At 41.3% G+C, this 22,766-nt stretch overlaps 1 protein-coding gene across 1 annotated transcript in view; it reads left to right on the top strand.

Moving 5' to 3' along the window:
• The first annotated feature begins 13 nt into the window (after positions 1-13).
• Iqgap2 (IQ motif containing GTPase activating protein 2) overlaps positions 14-22,766 on the top strand; it is a 289,643-nt gene continuing 266,890 nt past the window's right edge. Inside the window, exon 1 of the mRNA XM_005328940.5 lies at positions 14-309. Coding sequence (XP_005328997.2) covers positions 264-309 — 46 coding nt within the window. The 5' untranslated portion in view covers positions 14-263. The remainder of the gene's footprint in view (positions 310-22,766) is intronic.

Genomic DNA, 22,766 nt, shown 5'->3' with positions numbered 1-22,766 from the left:
AGAAAGGAAACCTGCTGGGGGAGGCGGCGGCCGGTGAGGGAACGAGGGAGGAGAGTTCACTTTTACTCCAGTGTCAGCGCGCGGCGGCTGCAGCGGGCTCTGGGAAGGAAGCGCCGAGGGAGCAGGTCGCCCATCTCAGAGCCGGCGGGCGAGGGCAGAGAGGCGGGATCCCAGCGCGCCGGCGGGGCGCGAAGCCCGCGAGCCTGGCCAGCGAGGGGAGCCGTGGGGGGCGCGCCCCAGGAGGGCCCCCGGAGGCGCGCAGGATGCCCCATGAAGAGCTGCCGTCTCTGCAGAGACCTCGCTATGGCTGTAAGTGCTCGGGGCTTCCGTGGATCTTGGGTAGCCCCCTCCCCAAGGACCGAATTGGAGAGGCCGCGGGGGCCGGGTACACGCCGCGGGGCAGCGGCTGTGTGGCTGGTAAAGTTGGGAGCTGAAGTTGGAAAGGGTAGAGAACAGCGTCTTCTCGCACTTCTCTGCAAATTCCCAGTCCCCAGCTGGCAACCCGGACCCTCCATACTGCAAACCCGAATGGCCGCGGACGCAGGCAGCCCAATGGGACAGATCAGGTTGGGGTTTTGGGGTTTTCAGGTGAGGAGCTCGCGGCCGTGTCGGTTTGGGCCAGAGGGTGGCGTAAGGGACCGGATTCTTCTAATCCAGAAGGGGCGGAAAGTTTGCTGTGGCTACAGGTGGGCGCCGCAAGTACTGTGCCAGCGCATTCTCCTAGCAGCTTTTCTGGAAGCGCAGGCTCTTGTCGCGCTCTCTCAGACTTCTCCTGAGCCACTGTACACAGTTTGGGCTCCACAGGTGTGAGTCCTTTCCTGCCGAAGCCGAAAGGGACACCAGCTGCCCCCTGCCTCTCTGCTTTCCACTTCCCCTTTGACTCTGTGCGCGCAGGAGAATTGCTGTAGAGAGAGAACTCAAAGTGCGCGTGACTTGAAATAGATAGTTCTTTTATCCCGCTTGGGGCTGCCCTAGGAAAGAGGTTGCTTTGGCTGATCGTGAGTGGATGGAGCCAGATTAGGACCAACCACGTGGCTTCATGTGCAGAGTTCAGAGTCCTAAACATGTGCCAGGAAGTGTTTCCTTTAAAACAAACATAAAGTTGGCTCTCTTTCTCCAGGGTTGGCCCTGTCAGTGACTCCTTGGCGGATGACCACAGGTTAATCTTTTGCCTGGGCTGGCCTTGGTGGCAAAGGCACCAAGTTTGGGTTAAGGTGGTGATGTGTGCAGCAGGACTTTTGTATGTGGTTCTGGATTGTTAGTAGCACCACAAACTTGCTTAATAAAAGGATGGTGGTGGGTGGGTGGGCTGTAGCTCAGTGGTAGAATGCTTGCTTATCACATGTGAGGCACTGGGTCTGAACCTCAGCAAATAAATAAATAAATAAATAAAGGTATTGTGTCCTTCTACAAGAAAAACAAATAAAAGGGAGGGGAGGGTCATCAACTGTTATAAGACCTTTTCTCTCCATCTTGGAACTGAGTGTCAAGAGGAGCTTAGTTTTCCCATGAGGAGGAACTAGCAACAGCCTCTGTAAGAAAATGCATTCAAAGTTTTTTGCAGCCTTATTTTACAATTTAATAAACCACACAGACAGGGGCTTTTAGGGTTCTAGGAGGAATGCTGTGCTCATCTAGTGGTTTCAGTGTCAACCTCAAATTGGTGGAGGTCTAATGTGACAAGCTCTCTGAACATATGGTAGTTTTATTATGTCATATTGTAAAATGATTATAGTCTGGCAACTAGGTAAATATACATTAAAATGGTTTGTAAATATTACATGATCCTGTTGTATCTCTCATTACTAATGCACAGTGCAAAATTGCCATGAATGTGGTGCATGAATGTAGCATTTCCATCAATCTCTGTGCATGTATCTGAGAGGGTGACTGATTTTTCTTCAATCCACCTGTGGCTTTAGTGCACTCCAGAAGCAACTGTAAGGAGGCTCAGATCTGGCAAGCCTGAAGCCCACTTCATGGGGCCATCTTCTTTGGAAATCTTTATTTACCCTTCTTCCCTGGTCTGGTGTAATGCGGTAGTGGGCCTTTGTTGGAGCCACTAACCTCTGTCATTCATTGGCTCCTTAACATAGTCAAAAATGGAAAATATGTACTTATGTTTCCGGGCTTTATTATCACCCTAAAATATGAAGGCCTTACTGCAATAGACTGTTATGTGTAAAGTGAGTATTTTTATAATTCTAATAACAGTTTCATGAACATAATATGTTCCAGTGCACTTAAAAAAAAAAGATACCTAGCAAGATATACTTCAGTATTAAATAGACACTACCTACCATTGACTATTGACTATTCTCAAAAAATGGGGTGGTTGCATGTGTTAGTACAATTTCTGGTTGTTGTTGGCTTTCTGGGCCTCCTGTCAATATGAGACTGAAAACAGTGCTTGGAGTTCTTCCTGTGAGGGAAGGATAATATGGATTGTCCTTGCTCTGTTGTGTCACTGTGTTGTGCTTTCTCTTGTTCCTTGGCTTGGTAACTTAAGTTCAGGTTCAGTTAAACCTCCAACTATACAAGCAAGCTTTATCTCCAACAATTAAAAATAAATCACCAAAAGATTGTTATAATTTCAATTTCAGTGCTGCACATAAGTGTTTGAGATTGGGTTTCCAGAAAAAACTTTTAGGTATTTTGAATTAAACTGTTATAATTCTTTCAGGGATGGGCATTTGTTCTGTCATCTTTTCTACCACCTCGAATTGTCATTGCATGCAGTAATTTTTACACAAAGTGAGAACCTGACTTAGGGCATAATGTTACTGTCCCATCCCCTCCAGCCCCCATGTTGGTATCTTTAAAACACTACTTAGTAATTTGTACTTGAGGAATTTTCCAGTGAGTTTTCCATGGAAGCTGCAAGACTTCTGACAGATACAAGATTGTTGAAGGCATCCTGATTTTTTCATGAGGGTGGGGACACTGAATCAAAATTATATAGACTACTGCTTTCCACTCAATTCCTGCTATTGTTGGCCAGAACTTACTGCAACCTGGAAGTTGTGATAGTAATATACCTCAGAACAAAACTGAAATATCATCTCAGTACTGCAATGCAATACCTTGATATGGTATGTGCAAAATATCCTTCTATACTCAAAATATAAATAACACTTATGCTTAGGTATGATTTGCAAATGACTTGTGTTGTTATAATGAATTCTGATGTATTTGCCAAAATAGTTCTGGAAACACCTTGTTGCCATGATCTGTCAAAAGTTTTCTCTAATTACTTGAGAGTTAAAAAGACCATTGAAAGCAGAAAGGGTCTTTGTGCTAGACAGACGATTTCACTCATCACTTATAATCCATATCAACATTGAAGTGTCACTGTGGGTCACTAATGATTATGTTTAGGGAAAGAACCCAGGGTTTTTACCCTGCAAAACAGAGGTCCTTCTTCTCTTAAGCTACATTGTAATAATAATAGTGATCAATGTTCCCTTGCTTGTTTCTTTTGAAAAGTGCAACAGAAGTCCAGGCTGTGTGTGTTGGGGGTGAGAGTGGGGGAAGGTTCTGGCTGATGCTGTCAACTTTGTCTGAATGGCAGGATTTCTAAATCATTGGCTAATTGACTATTGAGGTGGTCATTGCAACTAAATCTTATTTCTTTACAATTACCAATCTGAGATGAAATTTGAGTAAGAAACTAGTTAAACCCAGTTGTGTAAAAGGATTGAGTGTATCTGTACTTAGCATAGCTGGACTCTAACATTCTACCAATCAATTGAACAGCAAAAGGATAAATACCATGTCACCATGAGGTGCTGTCTTCAGTATACAAAAAGTCAAGCCACTCCTGTGCTAGTGTTTTGGTTGAACTTTTCAAAAAAGGATCTTTAAGGTCAACAGCTAAAGTGTTATTTTAGTATGCTTTTAAATTTAATTACACATTCAGTTAGCCAAAATGACTTGTTTGGGAGAGTTTAAACTTGTAATAGCAAGTTTATTTAAAATTTAGTGCTGTTTAGGGTGCCGGCTAAACCTTTTTTTCCTAGGGAACTATTGATACACTGATTTACTGTTGCTCCTTACCCTGCTGCTCCACAACCCTCCATCCTCACCCCCACCTCCACCCCTGCTCCCACCCCCACTCTCCACCCCCCCACTCCCAACCCTGCTCCCACCCTCACTCTCACCCCCACCCCCAACCCTGCTCCCACCCCCACTCTCCCCCCACCCCCACTCCCAACCCTGCTCCCACCCCCACTCTTACCCCCCCACCGCGCTCCCACCCCCACTCTCACCCCCGCCCCCACCCCCGCTCCCACCCCCACTCTCATTCTCACCCCCACCCCCACTCTCTCTCTCTCTCTCTCTTTTTTTTTTTTTTTTTGTAATGCTGGGGAATCAAACCTGGAGGCCAGTACATGCTTGGCCAATTCCCTACCATTGAGCTGCTCTTCCAACCCTCCACAAAATTTTTTTTAACAGCTCCTTTTAGTTAAAAGGCTCATTTATAAACATACCTAATGCTTGGTTAGTTTTCATGGTAACCAAAAGAAAAACAGAGGCCACTCAACTTCTGATCTGATGGGGTCAGGTAAATCCTACAGGCAGGTAGTTCAACATGGGGCATGGAATTAAAGTTTGTGATCTTACCAAGGCCTGAGTGCTTTTCATGCTCGAACATCTGCTTATTATTACCTTCCAAAGGACCAGTAGCTTCAGTACTCTACAAGGAAGTTGAAATCTATGGTACTGTGTCAAGGCCCCAAACCTAGCTGGTAACAAGGGAACTTGGAAGCAGTATGGTCAGATTTTGAAGCCTTTCGCCATGGACTGTTGCCAGGTTGCCTCACCTGAATGATGAGGGTTCATCCATTTATATCTCTTTCGGCTGTTTATCAGGATTTTTGAAACATAGAAACCTGTAGCCATTGAGGCCATGTGCTCTTTCAAAAATAGATGCACTATAAAAAAAATGCACTGTGTTCTTTTTGAAGTGAATTTTGCTGCTTAATTTTTTTCCCTAAGAAAAATTCTAGAAGAATACATGGGCTTTTTATAGAGTGCATTCAGGCTTCATCAAAGGATTTTATGTATTCATAAAATATCCCCCTTCTCACTGTGAGGCACTGAAGTGAAAGAAGGCTTTTCCATAATAATATAGTGGCATGCACCAATGATTCCAAATAGGATAATTTGTAAAAACACACTTTATTACACACCTCAGCCATGTCTTTAAGTTTGGGACTGATGAGAAACTGGGCAGAAACTTGTAGTGGGTGACTGACCAGTGAGCTGATACTACGACTTCTTCTTAATTTTTTTTTTAACTTTATTTTTTATTATTTTTTTGTGGTGCTGAGGATTGAACTCAGAGCCTTGCACATGTGAGGCAAGTGCTCTACTGCTGAGCCATAAGCCCAGCCCCTGAGCTGATACTTTTTTCTTGCTCTATTTTTCCCATTTCAGAGGCAACTTAGTGTTGAGGAAATGACAAAAACTGTGTTGTTCAAAAGATATAGGCCTGAATTCTGACTTACACTGACTCCCTGATTTGGGTTTCTTCCTGTACCTTGAGAGGTATGTGGAAAATAGATATAAAGAGGTGACTGATGTGGTTCCTGTTGCACAAATTGTAGTTATTTCAATTGATCATCTAATATGTACAAAAAGGTTGTGGCTAAGCTAGTTGCAGCTTACAAGAAGTTCTGGAGATTAAAAAAAAAAATAATACTTCCACTAGTGTACTTTGAAGCTCTGTGGAAGTGTTAATGTGAGAGCAGTGGGTTTGGATCAGGAAAATGGGAAGATTTTATGAAGCTTCTGGATTTGCACATGACCTTGAGAAAGGTCAGAGTTAACCAAAAGGCATTCTAGTATTTTTGCTGCTTGAGGAGTTTGCTGGAGTTTATATTTAGTATGTATGCATAAATATTGAGAAAGGGGGATGTATCTGGAAGGGAATTATCTTGGAATCCATTATTTATAGGATAAAGGTTAACTTGAGCTGTCCTGAGAGTTGCTTCAGCTGACCCTTCACTGAAGTATCTTATTCTTCTATGTGTAAGAGCCTTACACATACTGGACAAGTGCTGTACCACTGAGCTACATCCTATCCCCATTTTAAATTTTGAGAAAGGGTCTTACTAAGTTTCTCAAATAGGCCTTGACCTTGCAATCCTCTTGCCTCAGTCTCCCAAATAGCTGGTATTATAGGCATGTGGCACTGTACCTAGTTTGAGATGTTTGATTTTAATAAACTTTTCATTAGACATTCATGGATGAGTGACCCAATGGAATGGGGGAAAGCTAGGTGGAGGAAGTTTGGTGATGTTATACATTTGGTGCTTTTTCTTCTAGCCACTTAGGGGTCTCTTTGCCATGCTTCTGGGCTAGAATGGCAGATTTGCCAGTTGGTTTTGCTAAGGATAGGTACATTCCCTGAGAATGGGTAAGAAAAACTGGTATAATAGAGCAGGGCAAGGATCTTGACAACTAAATTATTAGGTGGCAAGGCTTCTCTCCCTCTTTTTCTTTTTCCTCATTCCATTACTTGTGGAAGTTTTCACCTCTCTGATTTCACTGCAGATTTTAGTGTCCTCCAATGACCAACTCCCCAGGTTGCTGAAGTATGGTTATAACCATGTTTCCGGATCATTAGCAGTTACCTGAGGAACTTTTCAGTAGATTCATTTTGGCAAGAGGTTGAAAGATTTGACTGAAATCTAACTGGACTCCCCTTTAATTTTATAATCAGGAATTGCTTCTTGTTTTTTGGCCAAGATCAAGTGTAATTTTATGGCTGTTCTTGTCAAAGAGCTAAAAGGAGCAGACAGCTGTTTTTCCATCAGTGCAGTGGTTTTCAAAGAGTAGTTGCTGGAGCAGCAATAGCAGAGCATTGCCTGAGAACTTACTAGAGAGGCAGATGTTTGTCAGCACCCAGATCTGCAGAATCAGAAGCTCTGGGGTGAGGGCCCACTCACAATGAGTTTTAACAAGCCTTTTAGGTGATGCTGATGCACTAGAACATTGGAAGGGTAAAAAGACATTTCTGGTATATAGTTACTTCGCCATGCTTGCAGGTTTTTGTCAAGTAAGTGAAAACACATGGCCACATTATAGAGTGCTTTATTTATAGTATTCCTTTGTGTGTTTGATTTGAGCACAAATATGCACCACATATAAACCCAGGCATTGATTTCTATACAAGTTGTGTGTGTTTGTTTTATAGAATCTATTTTGGTATAGCTTTAAGGTTGCTTTTTTTTCTCTTTTGGGAAACATGCACTTTGGAAGGAAAATCTAAAGTCTCCAGACTGAAGATTAGGTGATTTAACTGTCCAAGGATTTCCAGGTGGAGATGGTGTTGTCAGAAACCACTAAGAAGCCTGAGTGAACTGGGAAACCTTCTTGTGGTAATTGTGGGCTTCTGATCGCTCGGACATGGAACTTTGGGGTAGGCAGTAAGGGTTGGAGGATGACTTTTTTTTCCCTTGAGGACAATTGACAATGTTCTTCACTTGCTTATTCATTCACAATTTAAAATACTGTAGAATATGTTAGCGGAGACCACATTTTATTATTTACTTATTTACAGTATCAGGATTGAATTCAGGGATGTTCTACTTACTACTGAGCTACATCCACAGCCCTGTATATTTTTATTTTGAGATATGGTCTCACTAAGTTGCCCAGGCTGGCCTTAAACTTGAGATCCTCCTGCATCAGCCTCCTGGATTTCTAGGATTACAGGAATGTGCCATAGTGCCTAGCAGCCAAGAAGATATTTGACAGCCTAAGTGCATCCAGGTCAGCCCCACATTGCAGGGAAACTACAGATCTTTTATTTTACTATTGATAAAAAGATAGGAGAGTTTTCCTATGATTGTTTTTTTTGCCAGGGATTGCCAAAAGAAAAAAAAAAACACTTTAAATTGCCCTCCTTTATTCATTCCTGTGAAATCTCTGAAAGAAGACATGTTTATATCAATTTTAAAAATTAAATGTAGCTGGCAGTGTAGTTCAGTGGCAGAGTGTGTGCTTAGCATGCATGAAGCCCTGGGTTCAATCCCCAATAACAAGAAAAAGGAAAAAAGTGGTGGAGATGGGGTGGGGATGTAGCTCAGTGGTAGAATGCTTGCCTACCATGCTCAAGGGCCTGGGTTTGATCAAGAACGAAAAAGAAAAAAGAAATGGAGAACTCCAGTGCCCACTTTCAGATTAGTCACTCATTCTGCCACCTTCTCCTTTAAACCATGTATTTATTAATTTTTTTCAAACTGGTGCATTATAATTATACACAATAGGGGGATATATTGTGACACATTTAGACATTCACAAAACATAGTTTGGTCAATTTCATCACCATTACCACTCCTTTCCATCCCTCCTCCTCCTCCCTGGTCCTTTTACTGATCTCCCTTCTAATTTCATGAAACACTCCCCCCTTTTATTTTCTTTTTTTCTCTCTAGCTTCTACATATGAGAAAAACATAAGACCTTTGATTTTCTGAGTCTGGCTTATCTTGCTTACTGTAGTATTCTCAAGTTCCATCCAGTTTCCTGCAAATAGCTAATTTTGTTGTTCTTTACGGTTGAATAAAACTCCATTTTGTATATATACTATATTTTCTTTATTCATTCGTCTGTTCACTGATACCTAAGCTGGTTCTATAACTTTGCTATAGTGAATTGTGCTGCTGTAAACTGGGGTATGCATATATCGCGATTGCATGCTGACTTTTATTCTTTTGGATAAATATCAAGGAGTGATATAGCTGGGTCATATGGTTCTACCAGTTTTTTTTTTTTTTTTAATTCCAGTAAATTTCATGTAATTGTTTCTTGTTACCTGCTTGACTCTTTACCTCCCCCAGAGGAGCCATTGCCATCAGCCAGACTTGGCTGATTCCCACCTGGGAATTTGAGTAGATCACTTCTGTGTTCTTTGTCTCAGCCCTGGACTGACTGAGCAGGCCTCCCAGGGTTGGGATGAGGGGCCTGTAAGATGTAGCCACATAGCCAGCCTCTTGGAATGAGTTCTGTATTCATCTACTCCCTAAAAACTGTGCTCCTCCATGTAGTTTCCAGTAAGGTGCCTGCTCAAAGCCTTGCTGCATGTTGAACTCTTAAGTAGTTTTTCCAAGAAATGGCCATTACAGAGCTAATGCTTTTTATTCTGCATTACTAGTGAGTTTTATTTTACAAAGAAAAAATATACATTTTTGAAAGCCATGTTCTTGCTTTGACATTGATTTTTTTTTTTTTTTTCTCTTGGTACTGGGGATTGAACCCACGGGCACTCTACCACTGAGGTATATCCCAGTCCTTTTTCTTGTGTATTTTGATACAGGGTCTTTTTCTTGTGTATTTTGATACAGACTGTGTATTTTGATACACACTGACCTGGAACTTGCAATCCTCCTGTTTCAGCCTCCTGAATTGCTGGGATTACAGGAGTGGCCTCTGTACCTGGCACTTTTGCACCAGTTCTGGGGATAGCCTTGAAGCTTGCTTTCTCAGGTCGCCCACATGAAATTTGCTCTTGTTAGTTTGAATCAACTAGCTTGAAGGATGTGTTTGCATATTCCTCTCTAATGTAGGTTCTGGCTATAACTTTCCATATTTGATTAGGTGAACTGTGAGAAGGAAATGAAACTTATGCTTCTATGTAGTGGTTTTGAAATCTCTGAAAATGGGGACCTTTAAACTCTTGAGTAGAATAAACAAAAGGCAATGGCTCAGCAGTGAATGATATACTTAGCCTGTTTGCAAATATTTCTAGAAGGTTATACAAAACCTTTTTGGAGGTTGCCTTTTGGGGAGAGACTGAGATCAGTGGGAATACTGTTTGATATTGTTTTTACCATTTATTACCTTTCAAAAAATAAAGCAAATGAATGTTTTAAAAATAATGTCTCCACTGATTGATTACTCTGAGAATATGGACAAAATAGAACAGTAATAAATTTGTTAGCACCAGGACTGCATCTTTTGGTCAATACCCTTTTCCCAGAGTCTGAATATAAGGCCAACATGTCAGGAGTGGTTCTAAGTAATGAGATAATGGATAAATTTAAAATATTGTTTTTCTCTTTTTCAAATTTTCTACCATGTACATATTTACAATTAGAAAAGCTGTAACAGTTTCCCTTTGCTGCTGAAGATGTTAAGTTCCCTTTAGCTATCAACTCTGTCTTGAGAAAATTAGAATCTGGAAAAACAAATCTATTTTTATTGGGAGGATTCAATGAAGATCCAATTTTCTAGATACATGTGTGTGAGATTGAGTGACATAAGTGTTGAAAGATCTAGGACTGCATAGCTGTTATGATGTTACAATCAGGATAGAGATGATGAGAGGTTGGATAAAAACCATAAGGATCAGCAAAGTGAAGTTAGCAATAGTGACAGAAAAAAAAAAAAACCACATAGCTATTCCACATTTTAAAAATGTGTAAAGGGGAAGTGTGTAGGAAGCTGATCTGTAAAAGGCAACAATGAATCAAGAAGTAGTTAGTGTCTCCAGTAAAATAAAGATTGCTGACATAATGTAGGGCATCCTTTTCTTAACTCAAAAGGAGAATTCTCCAGAACCTGAAAAAGGTGATCACTCATGGCTGTGCCTGATTCAACAAGATGCCACATATATGTGTACAGTGGCATTGACAGAGAGTTTGCAGACCAGATGTCTTCAGGGTCAAGTGTGATCAGGGCCTCACATAAAATGACAGGAAGCTTTGGAGCTCTCCCAGCTGGAGAATGCATGGCTATCATAGTCACTCAAATTAAGAGGAAAACAGTTGTGAATGGGGTACAGGTAAAACAAGGTAGAGAAGTCTTATTTGGCCCATTGAAAGCTCCCTCACCTTTACCAATAAACTGAGGTATTATTAACCTGGAATAAAGAGAGTTGTGAGTCCCCATGATACCAAGGACAGCATCTAGTGTCTGAGGACTTAGATGGAAGTGCCACTTACGTATGACATTGGGTATGGCTTCTCTGAGCTCCTTTCTCCATCTGAAAGAGGGGTTTATGTTTACTTAAAATGGGATGTGAGGTACAGGAGATGGGTCTAAATGCTGTTTGTGTATATGTGTGGGGTCAGGAGAGAGAGCAAAATTCTAGGGTTTATCATTTAACCATCCACCTCAAAAGCAATATCACCGTAGTTTTGTGACTTTTTTTTTTATATCCATGTTTGAAAGGATTTTTTTTCTTCTTCCTCCAGCTTGCGAGGCAAAATTTTGTATTTTGGTAGCAATATTTTTGAAGTGAAAGTTTTCTAAATCTAGATTCTTTGGCTAGATTCTTTCTTGTCCTTCTGAGTATTTCTCAGAGCAAGAGTCTGAAAATTGAAAAGATTTCCCATAGTGGTTTCTTTGAGCCCCGTGTGTTGGAAAACACTTTATAACACTACAGGAGATAAAAGGCATCTCTGTTGTTAATGATGGGGGATGAATCTTGGGAAGGCAATTCTTCTGTTGGTAGATTTTTTTGTTGTTGTTTTGTTTTGTTTTTTGGCTTATTCATAGAGGAAGAGGAATGGAGAATAGAACAGCTGGGGTCACTTGGGTATTTAGAAAATTTCCCAGCGTCAATAGCAGGCTTCCCTCCTAGGTTGATTGCACATCCTTGACCATGTCCATGCCTTTATTTTTTTTTTTTTTTTTTTTTTTTTAAAGAGAGAGTGAGAGAGAGAGGGACAGAGCGAGAGAATTTTAACATTTATTTTTTCTTAGTTCTCGGCGGACACAACATCATTGTTGTTGGTATGTGGTGCTGCTGAGGATCGAACCCGGGCCGCACGCATGCTAGGCGAGCGCGCTACCGCTTGAGCCACATCCCCAGCCCCATGTCCATGCCTTTATGATATTATCTCTTGGTTTAGAAGTCTTCTAACTCAGTTGTCAACCTGGTTACCCATTGGAAATGTTAGAGGAGCACTACAAAGAAAATGCTGGTTTCCAGGATACCATCCCTTAGATCTTTTTGTTGTTGTTGTTTTAGGAAAGAGCTTTGGCATAGGTATTTTTATTTTTCTTTCTTTAAAAAAAAATGTTTGAACTTTTTGAACCTCGAAGAAGAATGCAGTGAACACCAATTCCTCTCAATTAACTTCACCAGCTCTTCACACTTTGCCACATCATTCCATCTGCAGACATCGGGACAGTTCACCCCTGCTTCTTTTTTTTTTTTTTTTTTTTTTTTTTACACCCAGTCAGGTTTATCACACTGCCTTAGGCTGTTGTTCCCCTTTAGTCTTTTTCAGGTGAAAACAGGGCCTCTGCCTCCCTATCAGTTCCATAACATGGAATCCCCTGAAGAGCCGCAGCGGTTTCCTGGCCTGACTGACCCTGTTTCCTCCAGGTGCATCATGTCAGGAACCACTGTGTCCTCCAGTCTCCCACTCCTGGGATGAGTAGATATTTTTAGAAACCTCCCTCGGAGCTTCCAAAGTGCAGACAAGGTTTGAAATTCATTGAATTAATTAAAAGCCCCCACTTTGTGTGTTGTCATGTGTGGAAAAGGACACATAATATAAAATTATCACTTTTGTCAGTTTTCAGTGGACAGCCCTATGGCATTAGAAGCATAGTTACATTGTTGTGGAACCACTGTCATCTACCTCCAGAAGTTTTTCATCTTCCCTAACTGAAACTCTGTACTCATTACGATATAACTCCTCATTCCCACCTCTACCCAGAACCTTGTCACTATCCTTCTTCTTTCGGTTTCTATGAAATTGGTTGTTCTAAGGACCTCATATCCATGGAATTATATGGTGTCTGTCCTTTTTTAACTGGCTTATTTCACTTAGAATGTTTTCAGGGTTCATCCATGTTGTAGCATGTGTCTGTATTTCCTTCCTTTTATATTATGGGTACTGTGTGTGTGTGTGTATCACATGACACACTTATCCATTCATTTGTTGATATACATTTGGGTTGTCTCTGCCTTTAGTTATCGTGAACCATACTGCTATGAACAGGTGTGCACATTCTTCAAATCCCCGCCTTTGCTATTTTGTGTGTATAACCAAGAAATGGAATGGCTGGATCACATGGCAGTTCTGTGTTTAATTTTTGAGAGATAGACATGTATCTCTCACTCTTTAGTGGAGTGAGTTGAAGAGAATTTTTTTTTTTTAAAGAGAGAGTGAGAGAAGAGAGAGAGAGAGAGAGAGAATTTTTTTAATATTTATTTTTTAGTTCTCGGTGGACACAACATCTTTGTTGGTATGTGGTGCTGAGGATCGAACCCGGGTCGCACGCATGCCAGGCGAGCGCGCTACTGCTTGAGCCACATCCCCAGCCCAAGTTGAAGAGAACTTAGAAAGGTGAAGCATATCTTTGAGTTCAAGGAAAGCTCAATTACAATTAGGCCTCTAAGCTCCTGTGCAAGTTACCACTAGGGTGGCCATGTGTGGATCCATCTTTTCTTCATAGGGAGTAAAGAGCAATGGGAAGATGGGGCTGTGGTGGAACGTTGGCCTCGCATGAGTAGGGCCCTGGGTTCCATCCCTGGCATGGGAAAACAAATAAAAATTAAAAACTAATAAAAGAGGGGTTATGAAATCTAGCTGGGGCAAAATTCTTCATAACTTCAGGTTTTATGCAGGGAAAGGTTAGAGTCTAGTTTTTCATTTACATTGTGCATAGCTTTTAAGTATTTAGTTTTTAATTGTAAGTTAGATGATATGAGTTTGTAGACAACTAGTTGCCTTCGATCTCTATAAATATTGTAAGGTGAAAGTGAAGTAACAGACTGCCTCTTTGGGGGAGTTTGGTATTTTAAAAATTGATTATTGTTTTAGTTTGTTAACCTGGCTCTTCCAAATATTAGCCATGGGATTTATTTATTTATTCATTATTGAACCCAGGGCCTCTTAACTACTGAGTCACATCCCTAGCTATTTTTATTATTATTTGTTTAACTTATTTTTTTTCTTTCTTTTTTAATAGTGGTGTTGAGGATTGAACCTAGTGCCTCACATGAGCCAGGCAAGCACTCTACCACTGAGCCCTTTATTTTTATATGTTGAGACAAGTTCCTATGGCCTTGCTAACTTGCTGAGGCTGGCCTTGAACTTGTAATCCTTTTACCTCAGCCTCCTGAGCTGTTGAGATTACAGGCGTGAGCCACCACACCTGGCTAGCCCTGTGGTCTTGGGCAAGGTAGTAACTTCCCTGGCTCATGTTCTGCTGTAAAACAGGGATAATAGTTGCAATCAGAATTGAATTACTTAATCTACATAAAGTGGTACCTAGAAGTTACTTATTCAATGTAAGCTATTAATAATGTGTTGTTTCCCATTGATTTCAAAAGATATATAGGTAATCTCCAATTGTTCCCAGAAGCTAGTATTTTAAATCCATTATTACTGTTTTACTGGACCTGGTCTTTCTACTTGGCTCTATTAGTACTACCAGCCTGAGACCTCTAGAAAAGTGGTTATCAACTGAAGCCAAAAGTGGCAGAAGAATGAGAGCCAGGACTCTGGAATAACTATGGACTGACAGTAAGAGTAGCTACTTGATATTTTCACATACTGCAGAGGCCACTTAGTGCAGATTAAGCAAGTATATTTGGAAGATTCAGGCTTTGTTATACTTTGGCTAAGGTGATCCAGGGTTATGCAACCTGCTGATTTTGAAGGCTGATCATTCTTCCACTCCCTGGTTGGAAATGAGCTAGGGATCATAAGATCAACAGTCTGACTCTATGTAAGCAAGTTGTTTTCTCTTAATGATTACTTTGGAGCTTGTGCTAAGTACAATGTGTGGAGTTCCCAGGGTTATTTAATGAGAAAAAATGTTGGCTCTGCAGAAGAACCTACTAAGTTTTGAAAAGTGGACAATGCTACTTCAGTGGTAAATCCTGATCTTATCCCTGTATCTCAGGTCTGACCCTGAGTCCCTTGTACAGCCTGGGAAGATCATGTTTTATGTCTAATAGGAAGCAACAGGACCACAAGAAGTGGCATTGTATATACAGGTTTTCCAACTTAATCTCTAGTGATGCTGATAATAACAAACACTTCTTACAAGTGCCTGACACTGTTCTAAGCATTTTTTTTTTTAATGAATCACTCAATTTAATTTTCCTAACAATCCTCTGGGTTTGGTAATCTGCCTAAGATGCAGATAATAAAAACTCAAGCAGTGTGACTTCAGGCTTTGTGCCTACCATGCCTGTTGAATCCAAATTTAAAAGTCACCTTTTGGTACTTGGTGCTGTCTTCTGAGTAAAGCACTTAATCATTGTGTTAGTTTTCTTTTTGTTCCGTCCATAATAAAGTATGACTCTTAGAGGCAATATGGCCATTAAATTTTGGGGAAAAAAGATTTCTATACATCCTAGGTTTCTTGGCATAGTGACTTCAGCTAATCATGAACTATGTTGTGCATTACCAGGGAGAGGTAGTGAGGTTGATGATGGTAGGGATTGGCTGGTGCCTGCTGATAAACCAGGGCTGGGTCATCCCCCAAACTGAGAAGTCATCATAAAAACAGATGAAAGAAGAAGAGTGAAAAGGGAAGAAACAGAAGATATCAGAGTAATAATTTGGAAGCATCACAAGGCAGATGAAGCCATGGTGGGGACTAACCTAATGAGAGAGAGAATGTGGACCATGGTTAATAGTATCACAGTTTAGGAGCAAGTAACCCCTTATGATGACTCGAACCCTTTCCCAAAGACTCGAGCACATTCTGAGTAAGGCAACTGGGAAGTGTGTGGTCCTTTTTAGAACAATCCCTAGCAAGTTTACATCACAGTGCCTGTAGATTTAGCCAACAGTTAAGCAGAAAATAGGCTCATTTAGAAGCCCTTTGATCAGGCTGAATGGCTTAGACAGATGCTGTTTCCAACACAATTTCTATGGCAACAGGGCTTTCTGAAATAATCCATAAGTCACATTTATGAATATTACTTTGTGGTTTTCTTTAACAAATACAGAACCAAATCTGGAATTGAACCATAGAATTTGTGAAGAACTTAAACATGGTTCTGGTTCTCAGTTTTTTTTTTTTTTTTTTTTTTGTAATATCCCCTCTGCCCTCATTGTTCTTATCTATTTTTATTTCCCTTTACTCAATTTGGGCTGCTCTCTTCCCTCAGGGAGCTGGCTTTCCAATAGGGGACATGGCAGAATGACTCAGAGCCATGTGGGTCTGTCATTTACTACCACTGGGCTCTGGTTTCCTCTCCTGTGAGGCAAGGGGATTAAGTCATAATAGCATGTCCAATGGCCTCATTAGAACTAAACAGGATGGCAAATGTTAAGCGCCTACGATAGCATTTGGCACAGGGAGAGAGAGCTTAGTGAGTGGAGAAGGAAGAGCAGACAGCATGAGGAGAGGCCTGAGTTAAGAGTCCATGTGCACATGTGTGTGGGATTCATGTGAGAAAGGAGAGCAGCAAGTGTTACTTCTGTGGAGGACAAGGATTCTGGAGACCAAAGAGACACCAACAGTCTGACATTTTCTGCTCCTTCCTCCTCCACATTCCTTCTTGCAGTGACTAGGCCAAGCCTTTCTTGCTGTCTCTTTCCTTGCATGCCCTCCATCCATTGGGAACCTGTGCTACCTCTGTTAAGGATCCTGCCCTCTTTACTGGTTCCAGCAGAATTGAAGGAGGGCTTCAAAGCTCATTACATTGGTGGCCAAGACTATTTGGGGAGGCAGATTCTTCATAAAATTTTATTGCTTGGTTTTCTTTTTCTTCTCCATCCTCTTTATTTGCCACCTTCTATTGTACATAAGCTTTTGAAGTCCAAATAGTAAACAGCTGTTAATGCTGCCCTTGGATAACCACAAAATAAATGGATTAGTTTATAATAATATGAATAAATGCTTATATAACAAATGAAAAAGCAGGATACACTGTGGGGGAAGTTAGAACTTAAGTTGTATGGGGGAAAGCCTGGAAGGAAATGTGTCAAATTGTTAACAGTTGTTTTAGATAGAATGATGTTTCCTGTTCTGCAGTGTTCGTTTTTCCCAGAGAGACCTGTAATCATATTAAAGGAAAAAAAAAATCATGTTAGTTTTTGTATTATTCTTTTCAATTGTGAGAGATGTTCATCCCCGTCTGGATTTGATTTACTTGGGCTATTATGGTGTCAGGTAGGAGTTAATAGTGTGATGAAATGAATTGCCAGTGATTAGCTTGCTGGTTCTGCTTTTCTGATACTTTTACCTGAGTCCAGGAGCTTCATAACACCATCTGTGCCTAGTGGCTCTGAGCATGTGCATCATACCAAATATTGAGTTTTTTTTGTGTGTGTGTGTGCAGGCTGGGGGTCAGCAATTGGAGGGTGGACTGAGTTTGAGTTGGGAATTCTTAGGTAACTACATGGGTCTGGTTCAGAGCAGGTTTTCCCATGGTCTGTGCCAATATTCTCTCTTGATGCCTCAAGTCACAAGATTAGAGTGTGTTTGCTCAGTCCTGGGTTTCCCTTCATTGGCATCTAGTCATTTTCAGTGAGCAGAATTTCGGTCAGCTGGCACGTCTCTAGCAAGGGCCAAATTAGACATAATTGCACATGAGTTTAACTTTAAGGTCTGTGGCTTAAAGTGCTCTGCAAAGGCTTGCCAGGCCTGCAGCTTTGTTCTCCCTGGGAACAGCATGCCCCGGAAGAAAGGTTATAGTATAATTTATCATCCAAACCTACACACCTAGGAAAGGGGGCTTCTGTTAGTTTTGCTAAGGCAACACAGTAAGTGGGCCAGATCTGGGCAAACTGGGAAATCTGGTCATCGTGACCATAAGGACAAGTCTCTGTTCTGTGAAATGAGATTCAATTTCCCAGACAGTATTTATAGCAATCATTTTTGAGGAGAGGGGAAGCCAAAACATTTGGAGAGATTTCAGAAAAGGGGGAACTTGCCTTTTCAGGAAAGTTGAGCTAAAACTAGAATGGTGCCTCTTGCACTTTTCAAATACTGGGGCTTGTGCCATTGTTCCTTCTCTCTGCTTGGAATCCTGGCTCCTCTTCCTTTGTCATAAAGGAAACAGTCTGTGTGGAGTCGGCTAGGATGCAGCCCCTTTAAGATGCCGAGGGAGCTGGACTGCAGGATTGCTCAGGCCCCTTCCAGCTCTCACAGTGCATGCATGATTTCATAATAGGTAACCCAAGGCCTGCGCTGCATGGGTAATGAGGAGGGGACAAGTGGGGCCCTTCCGGCTGAAAGGAAGGGGCCTCGCTCTCTGTCCTTGGCTGTTACATACTCAGTGGCAGGCTCTTCTCTGAGCCAAGAGGGGAAGCCGTGGAGCCAGGAGAATGCAGGCCTTTACTGGAAAGTGCATTGTTTGGTGGGGTGATTGGTATGTGATGGGAGGGGGCACTGAGAGGGAAGAGAAAATAGCATTCTAGTTAATCCTGTGGGCCATCACCACTACTGACATTTTGGACTGGACAATTGTGGCGGTGCTGACTTGAGCTTTGTAGGCTGTTTAGCATCATCCCTGATAAAACTAGATGCAAGTTGCGTCCCCCTGGCTCATAACAGCCCAAGATGTCTATAGACACTGCCAGATGTCCCTGGGGGAGAATCACTACTATAAGTAAAGAAAACTGATTTCTGGATACTTCTTTTTGTGTGACTATGTTTTGTCTGGCCAAGCTCCCACCTGAAGCCTTTATAATACCATTTACTGGACCAATTAGTGTTTGTGACAGTGGGTGGTGGATTCAATGAAATACCCTCACTTTAATATCCTTGGATTTGGCTTGGAAATAAAGTGAGCTCAGCTTCCCTTTCCCCTTTCAAGAGTGCATGAATAATGAGGTCTTTCTGCTGGGAATGGGATTATGCTTTTTCCCCACCCTTTAAAATTATTTCTTTAAAAGGTCTACCATGAGGGCTGGGAATATAGCTCAGTAGTAGAGTGCTTGCCTAGCATTCTTGAGGCCCTGGGTTCAATCCCCAGCACGGGGTGGGGGTGTGGGGGGTCTCCCATGACTAGTGTTACAGGTTTTTTGTGATAAAAAATGTTCAATTTCAAATGAGGGTTCTCTAGTACAGTGCTGCCCACGCTTGGATGGGCATGTCATGTGAGCATTTGATTCAACTGTGGATTCTCCTCTGGCACGGTTGGGCTGGGACCTGAGAGTCTTCATGTTTAATGCACCCCCAGGTCTGCCCATATTTTGATCTAGGCCACATTTTAAGGAGTGAGGCTCCAAGAAGAACCACCTCTTGCCAGTTAAAGAACAATTGTCACATACGTCCAGGAGGATGACATAATATGCAGCGGGGGCAGTGGTCTGTCTTGGGCATGGCTGTTGACAGACCTTTCCATGAGCATGTGCTAGGGGTGACATCACAGGCTGTCAGGCAGTGGGGGACCAGTGCTTACAGGGACTTACTGGCACTTCAAGAATGAGTTTAACAGGACAGCCTGAGACAGATGGCTGTCCTGTTAAACTCATTCTTGAATAAGCACAGAAAGGGAAAGGCAGGTCTGAAATGTAGCAGGTTGGACTGTTATAGACTCTGAGCTGTTTGCTGGCTTTCTGGGTTTGATTTGAGCAGAGGCCACGAAGGAGAAGCATCCCCTCAGAGAGGCCCACTCAGAGTTGCTCAGCTCTGTGGGTGATGGGCAGTGGACCCAGTCTCCTTGGTGGGGACATCCTTCCAGGGTCTTGGGTGACATGAAGAGCAGTTGTACTGTTTTTGTTGCCCCAAGCCTTTGTTTCTGTGGGTCTACTGGATGCTTGTGAAGGGAAGGAGGGGGATATGGTATTGTCACTCTGTGAAGTAGATAAAAAATTTACATCTGGTGATGCAAAGGAAGGGAGGGAGCCCAGGCTGCCTACTGCTCAGTGCTAGGAGCTGGCTTTGGATATTAATCTGTAAGTGCAGTGGCATCTTTACATATTAAACTCACTAACTTACTTTTTAGAAAAGACATTAGATGTAATAGTCATGGGGGGAAAAACTGAAAAATTGTAAATGATCTTTAATCTTATTACTCATTGTGAGTCTTTAGGTATATTTCTCATTTTTATTCCTTTCTATATTTGTTTCTACTATTTTTTTAAAGTCTGTGTTAAAATTAGTTAACATTCCTGTCTTCTAAAGATAGGTGTTAAATTTATTCTAGTCGTAATTTGTTGAAATTAGAAAACTGACCATCCACAAAAGTCTTTGTGGGAGGCTAAAACCCAGAGATCCTGGCTGAATCTTAAGCCCCAGTTCTCTAAGAATTTACATTTGAATATCTTTGCTCCAGCCAAATGAAAGGAAACAATATACACACACACTTTGTATAGAATTTTAGCTTTTTTTTTTTTTTTTGCCCTATGACATTCCTCTAGGTAGGGAGAATAGATTCTAGTTCATGGGTGAAGTTAATAGGATTTGGGGTGAGAGGAATGTTACCTGCTCAAATTAGACAGGCCAGACCCATTCAGTGCTCTAGTGCTACATAACACACCACCCAAAACTTAGTAGAATAAAATCACCAGCATCTTCTTATGCTTACAGATTCACTAAATTGAGAATTTCAGTAGGACACAGTAGGGATGGTTTGTTTCTGCTCCATTTACTGGACCAATTAATAAACCTCTATTGAAAGATTCAAGCTGATGGGGGCTGGAATCATCTGGAAGCGTCTTCACTCTTGTGCCTGTACCTGGGCTGGGATTGCTTAAGGGCTGGTCTCGGCTGCTCTGATACCAGGGCATCTTCAGAAGATCAGCTCTCTGTGCAGCTTGGTCATCTCCCAGCTTGGCATCCAGCTTCCAGAGAGGAAGGTTTCTAAGAGGGCTCCATTCTAAGGAGTTAATGTTCCAGTTAATGACTGAGTGGAAGCTGCATGGATTTTTATAACCTAGCTTTGGAAGTTACATAGCATCACTTCTGCCACCCTCTTTTGATCGAAGCCATTGCAAGTTTGCTCAGATTCAAGGAGAGTGGACTCACCTCTCACTGGAAATAATCAAAGAATTTGCAACTACTTAAAGCAAACCAAACCACAACACATAAACCATTCAGCCCATATGGCACCAAGCACTGATTCAATAGGAAATTGGCTTGAGTAGAATCAGCAAAACTGTATCAAGAAGAGTGAGTTAATTGTAAATGAAGAAAAAATATGAGCTGTATATATATTGTGCAGAATTAATGAAAATAATTGAGGGGTAGAAAAACTGAAGTTAACCTAAATGCCTAGCAGTTGGGGAATGGTTTAAGTAAATGATGAAATATTTTCTCTAATATGCAGATGCTAATTCACAATAAGTGTGTGTGGGGGGCACTAGGGAAGAATAGCATTTCCTTAGATTAGGTAGAGGGAAGTGATGGGAGAGGATGGGAGAGGATGTGGGGATAGGAAAGATAGTAGAATGAAACAGACATTATTACTGTATGTGAGTGTGTGTATGACTACCAATATAATTCTACAACATGCACACTCAGAAAAATGAAATTATATCCCATCTATGTATGATATATCAAAGTACATAAATGCATTCTACAGTCATGTATAACCAATGAAAACAAATTAAAAATTAAAAAAAATAACCCTATGCAGCTTTGAAAAAGAATGAGATGGCTCTATATGTTCTGATATGGGAATCTATCCAAGATCCATTAAATGAAAAGATTACTTACAAAATAATATGTATGCAATGATCCATTAGTATTTTAATATGTGTATATGTATAACAATTTAAGGAATAATCTTAAAGGAATTACACTAAACTGTTAGTGGGGATTTCTAATGGAGAAGAGAGTAGGACTTAGGCATAAGTTTCATTTCTCTAACTGCCAGAGATGTTGAACTTTTTTTTTCATTTATTTGTTGACCATTTGTATTTCTTCTGTGAAGTGTCTATTTCATTTATTAATTTTTTTGTTGTTGTTATTTGAGTTCTCTATGTATCCTGAAAATTAATGCTCTGTCTGAGGTGCAGGTGGCCAAGATTTTCTCCCATTCTGTTGCCTCTCTCTTCATGCACTTGATTGTTTACTTTGCTGTGAGGAAGCTTTTTAGTTTGATGTCATTCCATTTATTGAGTCTTGATTTTACTTCTTGTATTTTAGGAGTCTTATTAAGGAAGTCAGAAATGCACATTAAAACTACACTGAGGGGCTGGGGATGTGGCTCAAGCGGTAGCGCGCTCGCCTAGCATGCGTGCGGCTCGGGATCGATCCTCAGCAGCACCACATACCAACAAAGATGTTGTGTCCGCCGAGAACTAAGAAAAAATAAATAAATGTTAAAATTCTCTCTCTCTCTCTCTGTCCCCCCCTCTCTCACTCTCTCTTAAAAAAAAAAAAAAACTACACTGAGATTCCATCTCACTCTAGTCAGAATGGCAGTTATCAAGATATAAGTAACAGCCAGGCACTGTGACTTGTGCCTGTAATCTCAGTAGCTTGAGAGTTCTGAGGCAGGAGGATTGCAAGTTTAAAGCCAGCCTCAGCAATTTAGCAAGGCCCTAAGCAACTCAATGAACCCTGTCTCTAAATAAAATACAGTAAAGGGCTTGGGATATGGCTCAGTGGTTGAGCACTCCTGGGTTCAATCCCTGGTACCAGAGGAAAAAAAAAAGTAACAAATTTGGTGAGGATGTGGGGAAAAAGCTACACTCATACATTGCTGGTGGGACTGCAAATTGGTGCAAACACACTGAAAAGCAGTGTGGAGATTCCACAAAAAACTTGGAATGGAAGCACCATTTGACCCAGTTACCTCATTCCTCAGTATATATCCAAAAGATTTAAAATCATCTTATCACAGTGACATTGCCACGTAAATGCCTATAGCAGCTCAATTCACA

The sequence above is a fragment of the Ictidomys tridecemlineatus genome, chromosome 1, assembly GCF_052094955.1.
Source record: "Ictidomys tridecemlineatus isolate mIctTri1 chromosome 1, mIctTri1.hap1, whole genome shotgun sequence".
Taxonomy (NCBI): Eukaryota; Metazoa; Chordata; class Mammalia; order Rodentia; family Sciuridae; genus Ictidomys; species Ictidomys tridecemlineatus.
This window is presented reverse-complemented; position numbering and strand designations above follow the sequence as displayed.